The 23,678-nt window shown below is 50.0% G+C and overlaps 1 protein-coding gene across 2 annotated transcripts in view; it reads right to left on the reverse strand.

Annotated features, from left to right (window-relative positions):
- C1H2orf81 (chromosome 1 C2orf81 homolog) overlaps positions 1-23,678 on the reverse strand; it is a 70,573-nt gene that overhangs the window by 25,272 nt on the left and 21,623 nt on the right. For both annotated transcript variants that reach the window (XM_063925562.1, XM_063925553.1), the window contains exon 2: positions 10,271-10,498. In XM_063925562.1, the coding sequence (XP_063781632.1) occupies positions 10,271-10,498 (228 nt within the window). The remainder of the gene's footprint in view (positions 1-10,270; positions 10,499-23,678) is intronic.

The following is a 23,678-nucleotide window of genomic DNA, read 5'->3' on the forward strand; positions in this document are numbered from 1 at the left end:
AGGAAACTAGACGCGTAGCGTCTAGTTTCCCTTCACAGCGGGCAGCGGCAGCGGGGGGCACAGCAGCAGCAGATCTTGCCATGGTACGGCGCCCTCCGGAAGGCGGCGCCCCAGGCAAAAGTCCTGCTTGCCCGTGGCAAGATCCGCTACTGCCCTCCCTATTACTCCTCCTAGCACAATATATAGCCCCTCCCTATAACTCCTCCTAGCACAATATATAGCCCCTCCTTATATCTCCTTCTAGCACAATATATAGCCCCTCCCTATATCTCCTCCTAGCACTATATATAGCTCCTCCCTATAACTCCTCCTAGAACAATATATAGCCCCTCCCTATATCTCCTCCTAGCACTATATATAGCCCCTCCCTATAACTCCTCCGAGCACTATATATAGCCCCTCCCTATATCTCCTCCTAGCACTATATATAGCCCCTCCCTATAACTTCTCCTAGCACTATATATAGCCCCTCCCTATAGCTCCTCCTAGCACTATATATAGCCCCTCCCTATATCTCCTCCTAGCACTATATATAGCCCCTCCCTATATCTCCTCCTAGCACAATAAATAGCCCCTCCCTATAACTCATCCTAGCACTATATATAGCCCCTCCCTATATCTCCTCCTAGCACTATATATAGCCCCTCCCTATATCTCCTCCTAGCACTATATGTAGCCCCTCCCTATATCTCCTCCTAGCACTATATATAGCCCCTACCTATATCTCCTCCTAACACTATATATAGCCCCTCCCTATATCTCCTCCTAGCACTATATATAGCCCCTCCCTATATCTCCTCCTAGCACTATATATAGCCCCTCCCTATATCTCCTCCTAGCACTATATATAGCCCCTCCCTATATCTCCTCCTAGCACAATATATAGCCCCTCCCTATATCTCCTCCTAGCACTATATATAGCCCCTCCCTATATCTCCTCCAAGCACAATATATAGCCCCTCCTTATATCTCCTCCTAGCACAATATATAGCCCCTCCCTATATCTCCTCCTAGCACTATATATAGCCCCTCCCTATAACTTCTCCTAGCACTATATATAGCCCCTCCCTATAGCTACTCCTAGCACTATATATAGCCCCTCCCTATATCTCCTCCTAGCACTATATATAGCCCCTCCCTATATCTCCTCCTAGCACTATATATAGCCCCTCCCTATATCTCCTCCTAGCACTATATATAGCCCCACCCAATAACTCCTCCTAGCACAATATATAGCCCCTCCCTATATCTCCTCCTAGCACAATATATAGCCCATCCCTATATCTCCTCCTAGCACTATATATAGCCCCTCCCTATATCTCCTCCTAGCACTATATATAGCCCCACTCAGTAACTCCTCCTAGCACAATATATAGCCCCTCCCTATATCTCCTCCTAGCACAATATATAGCCCCTCCCTATATCTCCTCCTAGTACTATATATAGCCCCTCCCTATAACTTCTCCTAGCACTATATATAGCCCCTCCCTATAGCTACTCCTAGCACTATATATAGCCCCTCCCTATATCTCCTCCTAGCACTATATATAGCCCCTCCCTATATCTCCTCCTAGCACTATATATAGCCCCTCCCTATATCTCCTCCCAGCACAATAATAAGAATTTACTCACCGGTAATTCTATTTCTCGTAGTCCGTAGTGGATGCTGGGAACTCCGTAAGGACCATGGGGAATAGACTGCTCCGCAGGAGACTGGGCACATCTAAAGAAAGAATTAGTACTATCTGGTGTGCACTGGCTCCTCCCCCTATGACCCTCCTCCAAGCCTCAGTTAGGACACTGTGCCCGGAAGAGCTGACACAATAAGGAAGGATTTTGAATCCCGGGTAAGACTCATACCAGCCACACCAATCACACCGTATAACTCGTGATAGGAACCCCGGTTAACAGTATGATAACAAAAGGAGCCTCTGAACAGATGGCTCGCAATAATAACCCGATTTGTGTAACAATAACTATTTACAAGTATTGCAGACAATCCGCACTTGGGATGGGCGCCCAGCATCCACTACGGACTACGAGAAATAGAATTACCGGTGAGTAAATTCTTATTTTCTCTGACGTCCTAGTGGATGCTGGGAACTCCGTAAGGACCATGGGGATTATACCAAAGCTCCCAAACGGGCGGGAGAGTGCGTACGACTCTGCAACACCGAATGAGAGAACTCCAGGTCCTCCTCAGCCAGGGTATCAAATTTGTAGAATTTTGCAAACGTGTTTGCCCCTGACCAAGTAGCAGCTCGGCAAAGTTGTAAAGCCGAGACCCCTCGGGCAGCCGCCCAAGATGAGCCCACCTTCCTTGTGGAATGGGCTTTTACAGATTTAGGCTGCGGTAGTCCTACCGCAGAATGCGCCAGCTGAATAGTGCTACAAATCCAGCGCGCAATAGTCTGCTTAGAAGCAGGAGCACCCAGTTTGTTGGGTGCATACAGGATAAACAGCGAGTCAGTTTTCCTGACTCCAGCCGTCCTGGAAACATAAATTTTCAGGGCCCTGACTACGTCCAGTAACTTGGAATCCTCCAAGTTCCCAGTAGCCGCAGGCACCACAATAGGCTGGTTCAAGTTAAACGCTGATACCACCTTCGGGAGAAACTGAGGACGAGTCCTCAATTCTGCCCTATCCATATGGAAAATCAGATAAGGGCTTTTATAGGACAAAGCCGCCAATTCTGACACACGCCTGGCCGAAGCCAGGGCCAACAGCATGACCACTTTCCACGTGAGATATTTCAAATCCACAGTCTTAAGTGGTTCAAACCAATGTGATTTCAGGAACTCCAAAACCACATTGAGATCCCAAGGTGCCACTGGGGGCACAAAAGGAGGCTGAATATGCAGAACTCCCTTGACAAAAGTCTGAACTTCAGACAGGGAAGCCAGTTCTTTCTGGAAGAAAATCGACAGGGCCGAAATCTGGACCTTAATGGACCCCAATTTGAGGCCCAACGTCACCCCTGTTTGCAGGAAATGCAGGAATCGACCCAGTTGAAATTCCTCTGTTGGGGCCTTCCTGGCCTCACACCAAGCAACATATTTTCGCCAAATGCGGTGATAATGGTTTGCAGTGACATCCTTCCTGGCTTTGATCAGGGTAGGAATGACTTCCTCCGGAATACCCTTTTCCTTCAGGATCCGGTGTTCAACCGCCATGCCGTCAAACGCAGCCGCGGTAAGTCTTGGAACAGACAGGGCCCCTGCTGCAGAGGGTCCTGTCTGAGCGGCAGAGGCCAAGGGTCCTCTGAAAGCATCTCTTGAAGTTCCGGGTACCAAGCTCTTCTTGGCCAATCCGGAACCACGAGTATAGTTTTCTCTCCTCGCCTTCGTATTATTCTCAGTACCTTGGGAATGAGAGGCAGAGGAGGAAACACATAAACCGACTGGTACACCCACGGTGTTACTAGAGCGTCCACAGCGATCGCCTGAGGGTCCCTTGACCTGGCGCAATATCTTTTTAGCTTTTTGTTGAGGCGGGACGCCATCATGTCCACCTGTGGTCTTTCCCACCGGTTTACCAGCATTTGGAAGACTTCTGGATGAAGTCCCCATTCTCCCGGGTGGAGGTCGTGCCTGCTGAGGAAGTCTGCTTCCCAGTTGTCCACTCCCGGAATGAACACTGATGTCAGTGCTAACACATGATTTTCCGCCCATCGGAGAATCCTTGTGGCTTCTGCCATTGCCCTCCTGCTTCTTGTGCCGCCCTGTCTGTTTACATGGGCGACCGCCGTGATGTTGTCTGATTGGATCAGTACCGACTGGTTCTGAAGCAGGGGCCTTGCTTGGCTTAGGGCATTGTAGATGGCCCTTAGCTCCAGAATATTTATGTGAAGCGAAATCTCCTGATCTGACCACAGTCCTTGGAAATTTCTTCCCTGTGTGACTGCCCCCCTGCCCCGAAGGCTGGCATCCGTGGTCACCAGGACCCAGTCCTGTATTCCGAATCTGCGGCCCTCTAGTAGATGAGCCCTCTGCAGCCACCACAGCAGCGACACCCTGGTCCTTGCCGACAGGGTTATCCGCTGTTGCATCTGGAGATGGGACCCGGACCATTTGTCCAACAGGTCCCACTGGAAAGTCCTTGCGTGGAACCTTCCGAATGGAATTGCTTCGTACGAAGCTACCATTTTTCCCAGGACTCGTGTGCATTGATGTACCGACACCTGTCCCGGTTTTAGGAGGTCTCTGACTAGAGATGACAACTCCTCTGCTTTTTCCATTGGAAGAAACACTTTTTTCTGGTCTGTGTCCAGAAACATTCCCAGGAACAGAAGACGTGTCGTCGGGACCAGCTGTGACTTTGGAATATTGAGAATCCAGCCGTGCTGTTGTAGCACTTCCAGAGAAAGTGCTACCCCCACTACCAACTGTTCTTTGGACCTCGCCTTTATCAGGAGATCGTCCAAGTACGGGATAATTAAAACTCCCTTCTTGCGAAGGAGTATCATCATTTCGGCCATTACCTTGGTAAAGACCCTCGGTGCCGTGGATAACCCAAACGGCAGCGTCTGGAACGGATAGTGACAGTCCTGTACCACAAATCTGAGGTACTCCTGGTGAGGGGGGTAAATGGGGACATGTAGGTACGCGTCCTTGATGTCCAGGGAGACCATGTAATCCCCCTCGTCCAGGCTCGCAACAACCGCCCTGAGCGATTCCATCTTGAACTTGAACCTTTTGATATAAGTGTTCAAGGCTTTTAAATTTAAGATGGGTCTCACCGAACCGTCCGGTTTCGGTACCACAAACATTGTGGAATAGTAACCCTTTCCTTGCTGAAGGAGGGGTACCTTGACAATCACTTGCTGTGAATACTGTTTTTGGATAGCCACCAACACTGCCTCCCTGGCAGAGGGAGTTGCTGGTAAGGCAGATTTTAGAAAACGGCGGGGGGGGGGGGGGATGTCTCGAATTCCAGCCTGTACCCCTGAGATACTACTTGAAGGGTCCAGGGATCCACCTGTGAGAGAGCCCACTGTGTGCTGAAATTTCTGAGACGGGCCCCCACCGTACCCGGGTCCGCCTGTGAAGCCCCAGCATCATGCTGTGGACTTACCGGACGCAGGGGAGGACTTTTGCTCTTGGGAACTGGCTGTATGCTGCAGCTTTTTCCCTCTACCTTTGCCTCTCGGCAGAAAGGACGCGCCTCGAGCCCTCTTGTGTTTTTGGGGCCGAAAGGACTGTACTTGATAATACGGTGCTTTCTTTTGCTGTGGGGTAGCTTGTGGCAAAAATGTCGATTTCCCAGCCGTAGCTGTGGAAACGAGGTCTGAAAGACCATCCCCAAACAGTTCCACCCCCTTATAAGGCAAAACTTCCATGTGCCTTTTTGAGTCGGCATCACCTGACCACTGCCGAGTCCATAACCCCCTTCTGGCGGCAATGGACATTGCACTTATTTTTGACGCCAGCCGGCAAATATCCCTCTGTGCATCACGCATGTATAAGACAGCGTCTTTTATATGCTCTACTGTCAGCAAAATATTGTCCCTATCCAGGGTATCAATATTATCCAACAGGGAATCTGACCACGCAGCAGCAGCACTGCACATCCATGCTGATGCAATCGCTGGTCGCAATATAATACCCGTGTGTGTATATATAGCTTTTAGGGTAGCTTCCTGCTTTCTATCGGCAGGATCCTTTAGGGCGGCCGTATCTGCCACCTGTTATGATAAACGTGTAAGCGCTTTATCTACCCTAGGGGATGTTTCCCAACGTCTCTCTGGCGTATCCTCTGGCGGGAAAGGGTACGCTGCCAATAACCGTTTAGAAATTATCAATTTCTTATCGGGGGAAGTCCAGGCTTCCGCACACACCTCATTTAATTCCTCAGATGCAGGAAAAACTACTGGGAGTTTTTTCTCACCGAACATAATACCCTTTTTTGTGGTACCTGGGGTACTATCAGAAATGTGTAATACATTTTTCATTGCCTCAATCATGTAACGGGTGGACCTATTGGAGGGTACATTAGTCTCATCGTCGTCGACACTGGAGTCGGTATCCGTGCCGACATCTGTGTCTGCCATCTGAGGTAGCGGGCGTTTTAAAGCCCCTGATGACATTTGAGACGCTGGAACAGTCACAAGCTGAGTAGCCGGCTGTCCTATGTCGTCAAACCTTTTATGTAAGGTGCTGACACTGTCACGTAATTCCTTCCATAAGTCCATCCACACAGGTGTCGACCCTTCAGGGGGTGACAACACACTTACAGGCATTTGCTCTGCCTCCACATCATTTTCCTCATCATACATGTCGACACAGCGGTACCGACACACAGCACACACACAGGGAATGCTCTGACAGAGGACAGGACCCCACAAAGCCCTTTGGGGAGACAGAGGGAGAGTATGCCAGCACACACCAGAGCGCTATATACCACAGGGATATCACCTATAAAGTGTGTTTTCCCCTTATAGCTGCATATATATATTATACTGCGCCTAAATTTGTGCCCCCCCTCTCTTTTTTACCCTTTCTGTAGTGCAGGACTGCAGGGGAGAGCCAGGGAGCGATCCTTCCAGCGGAGCTGTGAGGGAAAATGGCGCCAGTGTGCTGAGGGAGATGGCTCCGCCCCTTTTTCGGCTGGCTTTCTCCCGCAATTTTAAGATTTCTGGCAGGGGTTAATATACACCTATATAGCCTCCGGGGCTATATATGGTGCCAGTTTGCCAGCCAAGGTGTTTATATTGCTGCTCAGGGCGCCCCCCCCCCCAGCGCCCTGCACCCATCAGTGACCGCAGTGTGAGGTGTGCATGAGGAGCAATGGCGCACAGCTGCAGTGCTGTGCGCTACCTTGGAGAAGACAGAAGTCTTCAGCCGCCGATTTTCCGGATCTTCTTGCTTCTGGCTCTGTAAGGGGGACGGCGGCGCGGCTCCGGGAATGGACGACGAGGTCGGGTCCTGTGTGCGATCCCTCTGGAGCTAATGGTGTCCAGTAGCCTAAGAAGCCCAAGCTACCACCACTTAGGTAGGTTCACTTCTTCTCCCCTTAGTCCCTCGGTGCAGTGAGCCTGTTGCCAGCAGGTCTCACTGTAAAATAAAAAACCTAAATTATACTTTCTTTCTAGGAGCTCAGGAGAGCCCCTAGTGTGCATCCAGCTCAGCCGGGCACAGAAATCTAACTGAGGCTTGGAGGAGGGTCATAGGGGGAGGAGCCAGTGCACACCAGATAGTCCTAATTCTTTCTTTAGATGTGCCCAGTCTCCTGCGGTGCCGTCTATTCCCCATGGTCCTTACGGAGTTCCCAGCATCCACTAGGATGTCAGAGAAATATAGCCCCTCCCTATAACTCATCCTAGCACTATATATAGCCCCTCCCTATATCTCCTCCTAGCACTATATATAGCCCCTCCCTATATCTCCTCCTAGCACTATATATAGCCCCTCCCTATATCTCCTCCTAGCACTATATGTAGCCCCTCCCTATATCTCCTCCTAGCACTATATATAGTCCCTCCCTATATCTCCTCCTAGCACTATATATAGTCCCTCCCTATATCTCCTCCTAGCACTATATATAGCCCCTCCCTATATCTCCTCCTAGCACTATATATAGCCCCTCCCTATATCTCCTCCTAGCACTATATATAGCCCCTCCCTATATCTCCTCCTAGCACAATATATAGCCCCTCCCTATATCTCCTCCTAGCACTATATATAGCCCCTCCCTATATCTCCTCCTAGCACTATATATAGCCCCTCCCAATATCTCCTCCTAGCGCTATATATAGCCTCTCCCTATATCTCCTCCTAGCACAATATATAGCCTCCCCCTATATCTCCTCCTAGCGCAATATATAGCCCCTCCCTATATCTCCTCCTAGCACTATATATAGCCCCTCCCTATATCTCCTCCTAGCACTATATATAGCCCCTCCCTATATCTCCTCCTAGCACAATATATAGCCCCTCCCTATATCTCCTCCTAGCACAATATATAGCCCCTCCCTATAACTTCTCCTAGCACTATATATAGCCCCTCCCTATATCTCCTCCTAGCACTATATATAGCCCCTCCCTATATCTCCTCCTAGCACTATATATAGCCCCTCCCTATATCTCCTCCTAGCACTATATATAGCCCCTCCCAATATCTCCTCCTAGCGCTATATATAGCCTCTCCCTATATCTCCTCCTAGCACAATATATAGCCTCTCCCTATATCTCCTCCTAGCGCAATATATAGCCCCTCCCTATATCTCCTCCTAGCACTATATATAGCCCCTCCCTATATCTCCTCCTAGCACTATATATAGCCCCTCCCTATATCTCCTCCTAGCACAATATATAGCCCCTCCCTATATCTCCTCCTAGCGCAATATATAGCCCCTCCCTATATCTCCTCCTAGCACTATATATAGCCCCTCCCTATATCTCCTCCTAGCACTATATATAGCCCCACTCAGTAACTCCTCCTAGCACAATATATAGCCCCTCCCTATATCTCCTCCTAGCACAATATATAGCCCCTCCCTATATCTCCTCCTAGCACAATATATAGCCCCTCCCTATATCTCCTCCTAGCACAATATATAGCCCCTCCCTATATCTCCTCCTAGCACAATATATAGCCTCTCCCTATATCTCCTCCTAGCACAATATATAGCCCCTCCCTATATCTCCTCCTAGCACAATATATAGCCCCTCCCTATATCTCCTACTAGCACAATATATAGCCCCTCCCTATATCTCCTCCTAGCACAATATATAGCCCCTCCCTATATCTCCTCCTAGCACAATATATAGCCCCTCCCTATATCTCCTCCTAGCACTATATATAGCCCCTCCCTAAATCTCCTCCTAGCACTATATATAGCCCCTCCCTATATCTCCTCCTAGCACAATATATAGCCCCTCCCTATATCTCCTCCTAGCACAATATATAGCCCCTCCCTATATCTCCTCCTAGCACTATATATAGCCTCTCCCTATATCTCCTCCTAGCACTATATATAGCCCCACTCAGTAACTCCTCCTAGCACAATATATAGCCCCTCCGTATATCTCCTCCTAGCACTATATATAGCCCCACTCAGTAACTCCTCCTAGCACAATATATAGCCCCTCCCTATATCTCCTCCTAGCACAATATATAGCCCCTCCCTATATCTCCTCCTAGCACAATATATAGCCCCTCCCTATATCTCCTCCTAGCACAATATATAGCCCCTCCCTATATCTCCTCCTAGCACAATATATAGCCTCTCCCTATATCTCCTCCTAGCACAATATATAGCCCCTCCCTATATCTCCTCCTAGCACAATATATAGCCTCTCCCTATATCTCCTCCTAGCACAATATATAGCCCCTCCCTATATCTCCTCCTAGCACAATATATAGCCCCTCCCTATATCTCCTCCTAGCACAATATATAGCCCCTCCCTATATCTCCTCCTAGCACTATATATAGCCCCTCCCTATATCTCCTCCTAGCACAATATATAGCCCCTCCCTATATCTCCTCCTAGCACAATATATAGCCCCTCCCTATATCTCCTCCTAGCACTATATATAGCCTCTCCCTATATCTCCTCCTAGCACAATATATAGCCTCTCCCTATATCTCCTCCTAGCACAATATATAGCCCCTCCCTATATCTCCTCCTAGCACAATATATAGCCCCTCCCTATATCTCCTCCTAGCACAATATATAGCCCCTCCCTATATCTCCTCCTAGCACAATATATAGCCTCTCCCTATATCTCCTCCTAGCACAATATATAGCCCCTCCCTATATCTCCTCCTAGCACAATATATAGCCTCTCCCTATATCTCCTCCTAGCACAATATATAGCCCCTCCCTATATCTCCTCCTAGCACAATATATAGCCCCTCCCTATATCTCCTCCTAGCACAATATATAGCCCCTCCCTATATCTCCTCCTAGCACTATATATAGCCTCTCCCTATATCTCCTCCTAGCACAATATATAGCCCCTCCCTATATCTCCTCCTAGCACTATATATAGCCTCTCCCTATATCTCCTCCTAGCACAATATATAGCCCCTCCCTATATCTCCTCCTAGCACAATATATAGCCCCTCCCTATATCTCCTCCTAGCACAATATATAGCCCCTCCCTATATCTCCTCCTAGCACTATATATAGCCTCTCCCTATATCTCCTCCTAGCACAATATATAGCCTCTCCCTATATCTCCTCCTAGCACTATATATAGCCCCTCCCTATATCTCCTCCTAGCACAATATATAGCATTATGTAGCATTAATACCCCGGTTAGTTACCTGCCGTGTAAGGTACACTGTGAAGCACTCATCCATGACGCGGCTGATGACGTCATCCACGATGTCTCCCACCACATCCTCTCCGTCCTCGTCGGCCACCATAGATAACCAGTCATCCTCGGTGAAGCGGCCTGGTATGACGTCCGCTGCCACTTGCTGGACCTGAGCCACTGTCACTGTGCGAGACTTGTCGCCGCGGGACTTGGTGGTGGCGAGACGAGACATTGCCTGGAGGTCAGGAGACAGGGAGATGGGAGGAATGAGCTGATAGAAAATTACATTCATAATGAGCTCACCGGAATGGTGCCAGGTGATGCGCTGAATCATGCCGCTATCCCGGTACTATTCCGCCACTATCTCCTGTCCCTACCGATCCCTACTATGCATCCTCATCCGCTGAGTAACGTCGCTGTTATTGGTGGATCACAGCGCACGGTCACACCCGAACAGTGATGATTGGATATCTCACAGTGTATGGCACGATATCTGATGAGTCAGTTTACATTCTCACTGACATTATGACACTGGGGGGCACTACTACAAGGGGCACTACTACAAGGGGCACAGCAACTGGGGGGCACAGCTACAAGGGGCACTACTACAAGGGGCACAACTACAAGGGGCACAGCAACTGGGGGGCACAGCTACAAGGGGCACTACTACAAGGGGCACTACTACAAGGGGCACTACTACAAGGGGCACAGCAACTGGGGGGCACAGAAACTGGGGGCAAAACTACAAGGGGCACAGCAACTGGGGGGCACAGCTACAAGGGGCACTACTACAAGGGGCACAACTACAAGGGGCACAGCTACAAGGGGCACTACTACAAGGGGCACAGCAACTGGGGGGCACAGAAACTGGGGGCAAAACTACAAGGGGCACAGCAACTGGGGGGCACAACTACAAGGGACACAGCAACTGGGGGCACAACTACAAGGGGCACAGCAACTGGGGGCACAACTACAAGGGACACAGCAACTGGGGGGCACAACTACAAGGGGCACAACTACAATGGGCACAACTACAAGGGGCACAACTACAAGGGGCACAACTACAAGGGACACAGCAACTGGGGGCACAACTACAAGGGGCACAGCAACTGGGGGCACAACTACAAGGGACACAGCAACTGGGGGCAAAACTACAAGGGGCTCAGCAACTGGGGGGCACAACTACAAGGGACACAGCAACTGGGGGCACAACTACAAGGGGCACAGCAACTGGGGGCACAACTACAAGGGACACAGCAACTGGGGGGCACAACTACAAGGGGCACAACTACAATGGGCACAACTACAAGGGGCACAACTACAAGGGACACAGCAACTGGGGGGCACAACTACAAGGGGCACAACTACAATGGGCACAACTACAAGGGGCACAACTACAATGGGCACAACTACAAGGGACACAGCAACTGGGGGCACAACTACAAGGGGCACAGCAACTGGGGGCACAACTACAAGGGACACAGCAACTGGGGGCACAACTACAAGGGGCACAGCAACTGGGGGCACAACTACAAGGGACACAGCAACAAGGGGCACAACTACAGTGGGCACAACTACAAGGGGCACAACTACAATGGGCACAACTACAAGGGACACAGCAACTGGGGGGCACAACTACAAGGGGCACAACTACAAGGGACACAGCAACTGGGGGCACAGCTACAAGGGGCACAGCAACTGGGGGCACAGCTACAAGGGACACAGCAACTGGGGGGCACAACTACAAGGGGCACAACTACAAGGGGCACAGCAACTGGGGGGCACAACTACAAGGGGCACAACTACAAGGGACACAGCAACTGGGGGGCACAACTACAAGGGGCACAACTACAAGGGACACAGCAACTGGGGGCACAGCTACAAGGGGCACAGCAACAAGGGGCACAGCAACTGGGGGCACAACTACAAGGGGCACAGCAACTGGGGGCACAACTACAAGGGGCACAACTACAAGGGACACAGCAACTGGGGGCACAGCTACAAGGGGCACAGCAACTGGGGGCACAGCTACAAGGGGCACAGCAACTGGGGGGCACAACTACAAGGGGCACGCAACTGGGGGCACAACTACAAGGGGCACAACTACAAGGGACACAGCAACTGGGGGCACAGCTACAAGGGGCACAGCAACTGGGGGCACAACTACAAGGGACACAGCAACTGGGGGCACAGCTACAAGGGGCACAACTACAAGGGACACAGCAACTGGGGGCACAACTACAAGGGGCACAGCAACTGGGGGCACAGCTACAAGGGACACAGCAACTGGGGGCACAGCTACAAGGGGCACAACTACAAGGGACACAGCAACTGGGGGCACAGCTACAAGGGGCACAGCAACTGGGGGGCACAACTACAAGGGGCACAACTACAAGGGACACAGCAACTGGGGGCACAGCTACAAGGGGCACAGCAACTGGGGGGCACAACTACAAGGGGCACAGCAACTGGGGGCACAGCTACAAGGGGCACAGCAACTGGGGGCACAACTACAAGGGACACAGCAACTGGGGGCACAGCTACAAGGGGCACAGCAACTGGGGGCACAACTACAAGGGGCACAGCTACAAGGGACACAGCAACTGGGGGCACAACTACAAGGGACACAGCAACTGGGGGCACAACTACAAGGGACACAGCAACTGGGGGCACAACTACAAGGGGCACAACTACAAGGGACACAGCAACTGGGGGCACAACTACAAGGGACACAGCAACTGGGGGGCACAACTACAAGGGGCACAGCAACTCGGGGCACAGCTACAAGAGGCACAGCAACTGGGGGCACAGCTACAAGAGGCACAGCAACTGGGGGCACAGCTACAAGGGGCACAGCAACTGGGGGCACAGCTACAAGGGGCACAACTACAAGGGGCACAGCAACTGGGGGCACAGCTACAAGGGGCACAACTACAAGGGACACAGCAACTGGGGGGCACAACTACAAGGGGCACAGCAACTCGGGGCACAGCTACAAGAGGCACAGCAACTGGGGGCACAGCTACAAGGGGCACAGCAACTGGGGGCACAGCTACAAGGGACACAGCAACTGGGGGCACAACTACAAGGGGCACAGCAACTGGGGGCACAGCTACAAGGGACACAGCAACTGGGGGCACAACTACAAGGGACACAGCAACTGGGGGGCACAACTACAAGGGGCACAGCAACGGGGGGCACAACTACAAGGGGCACAACTACAAGGGGCACAGCAACTACAAGGGGCACAGCAACTGGGGGCACAACTACAAGGGGCACAACAACTGGGGGCACATCTACAAGGGGCACAACTACAAGGGACACAGCAACTGGGGGGCACAACTACAAGGGGCACAGCAACTCGGGGCACAGCTACAAGAGGCACAGCAACTGGGGGCACAGCTACAAGGGGCACAGCAACTGGGGGCACAGCTACAAGGGGCACAGCTACAAGGGACACAGCAACTGGGGGCACAACTACAAGGGGCACAGCAACTGGGGGCACAGCTACAAGGGACACAGCAACTGGGGGTACAGCTACAAGGGGCACAACTACAATGGACACAGCAACTGGGGGGCACAACTACAAGGGGCACAGCAACTGGGGGCACAACTACAAGGGGCACAACTACAAGGGGCACAGCAACTACAAGGGGCACAACAACTGGGGGCACATCTACAAGGGGCACAGCAACTGGGGGCACAACAACTGGGGGCACATCTACAAGGGGCACAACTACAAGGGACACAGCAACTAGGGGCACAACTACAAGGGACACAGCAACTGGGGGCAAAACTACAAGGGACACAGCAACTGGGGGCACAACTACAATGGGCACAACTACAAGGGACACAGCAACTGGGGGCACAACTACAAGGGACACAGCAACTGGGGGCACAACTACAAGGGGCACAGCAACTGGGGGCACAACTACAAGGGGCACAACTACAAGGGGCACAACTACAAGGGGCACAACAACTGGGGGCACATCTACAAGGGGCACAACTACAAGGGGCACAGCAACTGGGGGCACAACTACAAGGGGCACAACTACAAGGGGCACAGCAACTACAAGGGGCACAACAACTGGGGGCACATCTACAAGGGGCACAACTACAAGGGGCACAGCAACTGGGGGCACAACTACAAGGGGCACAGCAACTACAAGGGGCACAGCAACTGGGGGCACAACTACAAGGGGCACAACTACAAGGGACACAACAACTGGGGGCACATCTACAAGGGGCACAACTACAAGGGACACAGCAACTGGGGGCACAACTACAAGGGACACAGCAACTGGGGGCACAACTACAAGGCGCACAGCAACAAGGGACACAGCAACTGGGGGCACAGCTACAAGGGACACAGCAACTGGGGGCACAGCTACAAGGGGCACAGCAACTGGGGGCACAACTACAAGGGGCACAGCAACTGGGGGCACAACTACAAGGGACACAGCAACTGAGGGCACAGCTACAAGGGGCACAACTACAAGGGACACAGTAACTGGGGGGCACAGCTACAAGGGGCACAACTACAAGGGGCACAGCAACTGGGGGCACAACTACAAGGGACACAGCAACTGGGGGCACAACTACAAGGGGCACAGCTACTGGGGGCACAACTACAAGGGGCACAGCAACTGGGGGCACAACTACAAGGGGCACAACTACAAGAGACACAGCAACTGGGGGGGCACAGCAACTGGGGGCACAACTACAAGGGGCACAGCAACTGGGGGGCACAACTACAAGGGGCACAGCAACTGGGGGGCACAACTACAAGGGGCACAGCAACTGGGGGGCACAACTACAAGGGGCACAACTACAAGGGGCACAGCAACTGGGGCGCACAACTACAAGGGGCACAGCAACAAGGGGCACAGCAACTGGGGGGCACAACTACAAGGGGCACAGCAACTGGGGGGCACAACTACAAGGGGCACAGCAACTGGGGGGCACAACTACAAGGGGCACAGCAACTGGGGGGTACAACTACAAGGGGCACAACTAAAAGGAGCACAGCAACTGGGGGAACAACTACAAGGGGCACAGCAACTGGGCGGCACAGCTACAAGGGGCACAACTACAAGGGGCACAGCAACTGGAGGCACAACTACAAGGGGCACAGCAACTGGGGGTACAACTACAAGGGGCACAGCAACTGGGGGGCACAACTACAAGGGGCACAGCAACTGGGGGCACAACTACAAGGGGCACAGCTACAAGGGGCACAGCAACTGGGGGCTCAACTACAAGGGGCACAGCAACTGGGGGCTCAGCTACAAGGGGCACAACTACAGGGGGGCACAGCAACTCGGGGCACAACTACAAGGGGCACAGCAACTGGGGGCACAACTACAAGGGGCACAGCAACTGGGGGCACAACTATAAGGGGCATAGCAACTGGGGGCACAACTACAAGGGGCACAGCAACTGGGGGGCACAACTACAAGGGGCACAGCAACTGGGGGTACAACTACAAGGGTCACAGCAACTGGGGGGCACAAATACAAGGGGCACAGCAACTGGGGGCACAAATACAAGGGGCACAGCAACTGGGGGCTCAGCTACAAGGGCCACAGCTACAGGGGGCACAGCAACTGGGGGCACAGCAACTGGGGGCAAAGCTACAGGATGCACAGCGACTGGGGCACAACTACTCTGGGCACTGCTACAAGGGGCACAGCAACTGGGGGCATAATTACAGGGGTCACAGCTACTGGGGGCAAAGTTACAGGGTGCACAGCGACTGTGGTCACAACTTCTGGGGGCAAAGCTACAGGGGGCACAGCGACTGGGGGCACAGCGACAGGGGTCACAACTACTCAGGGCACAGCTATTGGGGGCACAGCGACTGGGGTCACAACTACAGGGGTCACAACTACTGGGGGCACAGCGACTGGGGGCAAAGCTACAGGGGCCACAGCGACTGGGGGCACAACTACAGGGGTCACAACTACTGGGGGCACAGTGACTGAGGGCAAAGCTACAGGGGGCACAGTGACTGGGGGCACAACTACTGGGGGCACAGCTACAGGGGCCACAGTGACTGGGGGCACAGCTACAGGGGTCACAACTACTGGGGGCAAAGCTACAGGGGGCACAGCGACTGGGGGCACAACTACAGGGGGCACAACTACTTGGGGCACTGCTACAAGGGGCACAGCGACTGGGGGCACAATTACAGGGGTCACAGCTACTGGGGGCAAAGCTACAGGGGGCACAGCGACAGGGGGCACAACTACAGGGGTCACAACTACAGAGGGCACAGCGACTTGGGGCACAACTACTGGGGGCACAACTACAGGGGTCACAACTACTCGGGGCACAGCGACTGGGGGCAAAGCTACAAGGGGCACAGCGACTGGGGGCACAACTACTCGGGGCACAGCGACTTGGGGCAAAGCTACAAGGGGCACAGCGACTGGGGGCACAACTACAGGGGTCACAACTACTGGGGGCACAGCGACTGGGGGCAAAGTTACAGGGTGCACAGCGACTGAGGTCACAACTACAGGGGTCACAACTACTGGGGGCACAGCGACTGGGGGCAAAGCTACTGGGGGCAAAGCTACAGGGGGCACAGCGACTGAGGGCACAGCGACAGGGGTCACAACTACAGGGGTCACAACTACTCGGGGCACAGCTACTGGGGGCAAAGCTACAGGGGCCACAGCGACTGGGGGCACAACTACAGGGGTCACAACTACAGAGGGCACAGCGACTTGGGGCACAACTACTGGGGGCACAACTACAGGGGTCACAACTACTCGGGGCACAGCGACTGGGGGCAAAGCTACAAGGGGCACAGCGACTGGGGGCACAACTACTCGGGGCACAGCGACTTGGGGCAAAGCTACAAGGGGCACAGCGACTGGGGGCACAACTACAGGGGTCACAACTACTGGGGGCACAGCGACTGGGGGCAAAGTTACAGGGTGCACAGCGACTGAGGTCACAACTACAGGGGTCACAACTACTGGGGGCACAGCGACTGGGGGCAAAGCTACTGGGGGCAAAGCTACAGGGGGCACAGCGACTGAGGGCACAGCGACAGGGGTCACAACTACAGGGGTCACAACTACTCGGGGCACAGCTACTGGGGGCAAAGCTACAGGGGCCACAGCGACTGGGGGCACAACTACTGGGGTCACAACTACTGGGGTCACAACTACTGGGGGCACAGCTACTGGGGGCAAAGCTACAAGGGGCACAGCGACTGGGGGCACAACTACAGGGGGCACTGCTACTGGGGGCACAGCTACTGGGGGCAAAGCTACAGGGGCCACAGCGACTGGGGGCACAACTACTGGGGTCACAACTACTGGGGTCACAACTACTGGGGTCACAACTACTGGGGTCACAGCGACTGGGGGCAAAGCTACAAGGGGCACAGCGACTGGGGGCACAACTACAGGGGTCACAACTACTCGGGGCACTGCTACTGGGGGCACTGCTACTGGGCTCATCATCCCAGCTAGCAGCAGCACTCTCCCCTGTCTGTGCTAACGTCCTCCAGCATCAGCGAGTGTATAATATTCATTCATTTCTCTCTCTCTCTCTCTCTCTCTCTCTCTCTCTCTCTCTCTCTCTCCCCCTCCTGTGGATTACTTCGTTTGTAAGTATAATTTTCATTTTTACAGGTACCGGCCCTATTGGATTCTACATGGACAAGTGGACGTGATTCTCGGCGTGGGATGTAGGTAAGTATGTGTGAGTGTGTAAATGTGTTTTAATAAATTTTTACTTTCACGGTATGTGGGTTGTGTTTTTATTTGGGTATTTTTGTTGTTGTAGAACTACAAGTACCAGCGGGCCCGTTATTTCTCCGCATGCTGGTACTTGAGGTTCTCCAAGTACCAGCAAGCGGGGGAGGCTTGCTGGGCCTTGTAGTTCCACAACAAAAAACAATATTCTTTTTTTTTTTACACACTTATGGCTATCAACCCGGCACCCACCACTCAGGGATACTGGGGACAGCCTCGGGCTAATATATAGGGGGTATCAGTGTGTATAGGGGGGTATATATAATATACATAATATACAGGGGGTATCAGTGTGTTTAGGGGTATATATAATATACAAGGGGTATCAGTGTGTATAGGGGGATATATAAAATATACAAGGGGTATCAGTGTGTATAGGGGGTATATATAATATACAGGGGGTATCAGTGTGTATAGGGGGTATATATAATATACAGGGGGTATCAGTGTGTATAGGGGGTATATATAATATACAGGGGTATAAGTGCGTATAGGGGGTTGTGACCGGACGGTCTTGTACGAAAGCAGTCAACGCTTTCACGTTCCGTCCCCAGTACACAGATTGGATGTTCAGGTCACACAGGACCTGGCCACATAGGGGATTCCCGCTTACCTTCAGTAACCGCCTGTTACTGACTCCACCCACTGCGCTGTGGGCGGGTTTATGCTGCCACCACCAAACTCCTAACCTGCCGTGGCGTTTGGAACCACGGTTCTGCTCTGTATGTGCCGACACGCTGCCTTACCACACCTGTGTGGTATTGACGAATCCCCACTAGTCCTCTACCGGTAGCTGGCGGAAGGCGGAACTTGGAGACATTGGGGTACTCCCGGGACAGCCAGAGAACGGGGCTATGTTTTGCATAGGCCTGTAGGTCACAAGATGGAGCAATCTTCTTGAGGCAGATGATGTTTTAATGCCAACAAATAGTTCTAAAGAAAACTCTTCCCTATTACTAGGGGAAACAGCATACAGCAAGACGTTCACAGCAGAAAGTAGTTGGTATAATACACTCTGGAGGCACGCAGGCTTCCTTTTTATGTAAATTTTCCACACAGTACCACAGGGGGTCATGTCCCCCCTGAGTAATTTCCATCCAATCAGGAAATCTTACAAAATACAAATAAATAAATAAAACAATTTCCTCCTTCCTGGCACACACAAAGTTTTGTATAATTTAAACTCCAATTCCTACCACCTGGGAGTTTACACTTCGCCATTGATAAATTTATCACATAGCTTCAAAATACAAATGTTTCTGTCTCATTCACATCTCCATGCAAACCCAGTGTTTGGGATTACAACAGGAAAGACTGCCACACAACAAACAGTCTTCCTTCCACCTTCGTTTGCATTTAAAAGATGTTTGGCCACCAAGAGGCCGGCTAATTGACACTTACTTGTACATAGCAAGTCTGGAGCTAGGGCAATTACCATACGACTTCCTATGCAAAAAGTGTCTCACAAACTATTTTCAAGGCCTTTTTAGAAACAAAATACCTTGTACTTTTCTCATAAGTGCCCTGTCCATCAGTTCTATAACTGTCCTTCATTCTCCAACTGCACAGCGATATAACATGACACATTATTAAACATATTTTAAATACACAGTGCCTAGCACCCACACTACATTTAAAGATGGCGACTAGCGCCAGTGCACAGTTTAAAAGTGGCGCCAAGCGCCCATTGTCCTCCTAATGGCGCCGGGCACTAGGGGTTAACCCCTTCAGTTCTGCGGCCGCCATTACACGTGTGGCTGGTTAGTCTTTCCGGCCACAGGGGTATATATAAAATAAAGGGGGTATCAGTGTGTATAGGGGGTATATATAATATACAGGGAGTATCAGTGTGTATAGGGGGGTATATATAATATACAGGGGGTATCAGTGTGTTTAGGGGGTATATATAATATACAGGGGGTATCAGTGTGTATAGGGGGTATATATAATATACAGGGGTATCAGTGTGTATAGGGGGTATATATAATATACAGGGGGTATCAGTGTGTGTATAGGAGGGTATATATATAATATATAGGGGGTATCAGTGTGTATAGGGAGATAAATATAATATACAGGGGGGATCAGTGTGTATAGGGGGTATATATAATATCCACGGGTATCAGTGTGTAAAGGAGTACATATATAATATACTAGGTGTGCCAGCGTGTATAGGGGGTATATATAATATACAGGGGTATCAGTGTGTATAGGGGGGTATATATAATATATAGGGGGTATCAGTGTGTGTATAGGGGGTATATATAATACACAGGGGGTATCAGTGTGTATAGGTGGTATATATATAATATACAGGGGGTATCAGTGTGTATAGTGGGGTATATATACAATATACAGGGGGTATCACTGTGTATAGGGGGTATATATAATATACAGGGGTATCAGTGTGTATAGGGGGTATATAACAATATACAGGGGTATCAGTGTGTATAGGGCTATATATAATACACAGGGGGTATCAGTGTGTATAGGGGGGTATATATATAATATACAGGGGGTATCAGTGTGTATAGTGGGGTATATATATAATATACAGGGGGTATCAGTGTGTACAGGGGGGTATCTATATAATATACAGGGTGTATCAGTGTGTATAGGGGGTATATATAACATACAGAGGGTATCGGTGAGTATAGGGGGTATATATAATATACAGGGGATATCAGTGTTTATAGGGGGTATATATAATATATAGGGGGTATCAGTGTGTATAGTGGGTATATATAATATATAGGGGGTATCAGTGTGTATAGGGTGTGTGTGTGTGTGTATATATATATATATATACACACACACACACACACACACACACACACACACACACACACACTTAATATACAGGGGTATCAGTGTTTATGGGGGGTATAAATAATATACAGGGGGTATCAGTGTGTATAGGGGTATATATAATATATAGGGGGTATCAGTGTATATAGGGGTATATATAATATACAGGGGATATCAGTGTGTATAGGGGGTATATATAGTATAGAGGGGGTATCAGTGTGTATAGGGGGGTATATATATAATATACAGGCGGTATCAGTGTGTATAGAGGGGTGTATATATAATATACAGGGGTATCATTGTGTAAAGGGGGTATATATTTAATATACAGGGGGTATCAGTGTGTAGAGGGGGTATATATAACATTAAGGGGTATCATTGAGTATAGGGGGTATATATAATATACAGGGATATCAGTGTGTATATGGGGTATATATAATATACAGGGGGTATCTGTGTATAGGGGGTATATATAATATACAGGGGGTATCAGTGTGTATAGGGGGGTATATATAATATACAGGAGTATCAGTGTGTATAGGGGGTATATATAATACACAGGGGGTATCAGTGTGTATAGGGGGGTATATATATAATATACAGGGGGTATCAGTGTGTATAGTGGGGTATATATATAATATACAGGGGGTATCCGTGTGTAAAGGGGGGTATGTATATAATATACAGGGTGTATCAGTGTGTATAGGGAGTATATATAACATACAGAGGGTATTGTTGAGTATAGGGGGTATATATAATATACAGGGGATATCAGTGTGTATAGGGGGTATATATAATATATAGGGGGTATCAGTGTGTATAGGGGGTATATATAGTATATAGGGGATATCAGTGTGTTTAGTGTGTGTGTGTGTGTGTGTGTGTGTGTGTGTGTATATATATATATATATATACATACATACATACATACATACAGGGGGTATCAGTGTTTATGGGGGGTATAAATAATACACAGGGGGTATCAGTGTGTATAGGGGTATATATAATATATAGGGGGTATCAGTGTATATAGGGGGTATATATAATATACAGGGGATATCGGTGTGTATAGGGGGTATATATATAGTATACAGGGGGTATCAGTGTGTATAGGGGGTATATATATAATATACAGGGGGTATCAGTGTGTATAGAGGGGTGTATATATAATATACAGTGGCATCAGTGTGTATAGTGGGGTATATATATATTATACAGGGGTTATCAGTGTGTATAGGGGTATATATAACATTCAGGAGGTATCAGTGAGTATAGGGGGTATATATAATATACAGGGATATCAGTGTGTATAGGGGGGTATATATAATATACAGGGGGTATCAGTGTGTATAGGGGGTATATATAATATACAGGGGGTATCAGTGTGTATAGGGGGTATATATAATACACAGGGGGTATCAGTGGGTGTATAGGGGGTATATGTAATATACATAATATATAGGCGGTATCAGTGTGTATAGGGGGTATATGTAATATACAGGGGGTATCAGTGTGTATAGGGGGTATATTTATATAATATACAGGGGGTATAAGTGTGTATAGGGGGTATATATAATATACAGGGGTATCAGTGTGTATAGGGGGAGATATATATAATATACCGGGGATATCAGTGTGTATAGGGGGGTATATATAATATACAGGGGGTATCAGTGTGTATAGGAATATATATAATATCCTGGGGGTATCAGTGTGTATAGGGGTGTATATATATATATATATATATATATATATATATATATATATATACATACATACATACATACATACAGGGGGTATCAGTGTGTATAGGGGGGTATATATATATAATATACAGGGGGTATCAGTGTGTATAGGGAGTATATATAATATACAGGGGGTATCAGTGTGTATAGGGGTATAATAAGATTTTACTCACCGGTAAATCTATTTCTCGTAGTCCGTAGTGGATGCTGGGGACTCCGTAAGGACCATGGGGAATAGACGGGCTCCGCAGGAGACTGGGCACTCTAAGAAAGATTTAGTACTACTGGTGTGCACTGGCTCCTCCCTCTATGCCCCTCCTCCAGACCTCAGTTAAGGAAACTGTGCCCGGAAGAGCCGACATTACAAGGAAAGGATTTTGGAATCCAGGGTAAGACTCATACCAGCCACACCAATCACACCGTATAACTCGTGATAACATACCCAGTCAACAGTATGAACAACAACAGAGCATCAGACAAACCTGATGCAACCATAACATAACCCTTATGTAAGCAATAACTATATACAAGTATTGCAAAAGAAGTCCGCACTTGGGACGGGCGCCCAGCATCCACTACGGACTACGAGAAATAGATTTACCGGTGAGTAAAATCTTATTTTCTCTAACGTCCTAGTGGATGCTGGGGACTCCGTAAGGACCATGGGGATTATACCAAAGCTCCCAAACGGGCGGGAGAGTGCGGATGACTCTGCAGCACCGAATGAGCAAACACAAGGTCCTCCTCAGCCAGGGTATCAAACTTGAAGAACTTTGCAAAAGTGTTTGAACCCGACCAAGTAGCTGCTCGGCAAAGTTGCAATGCCGAGACCCCTCAGGCAGCCGCCCAAGAAGAGCCCACCTTCCTTGTGGAATGGGCTTTTACTGATTTTGGAGGCGGCAAGCCAGCCGCAGAATGAGCCTGCTGAATCGTGTTACAGATCCAGCAAGCAATAGTTTGCTTTGAAGCAGGAGCACCCAGCTTGTTGGATGCATACAGGATAAACAGCGAGTCAGGTTTCCTGACTCCAGCCGATCTGGCTACATAAATCTTCAAAGCCCTGACTACATCTAGTAACTTGGAATCCTCC

Source organism: Pseudophryne corroboree, chromosome 1, assembly GCF_028390025.1.
Source record: "Pseudophryne corroboree isolate aPseCor3 chromosome 1, aPseCor3.hap2, whole genome shotgun sequence".
In the NCBI taxonomy this organism is placed as follows: domain Eukaryota; kingdom Metazoa; phylum Chordata; class Amphibia; order Anura; family Myobatrachidae; genus Pseudophryne; species Pseudophryne corroboree.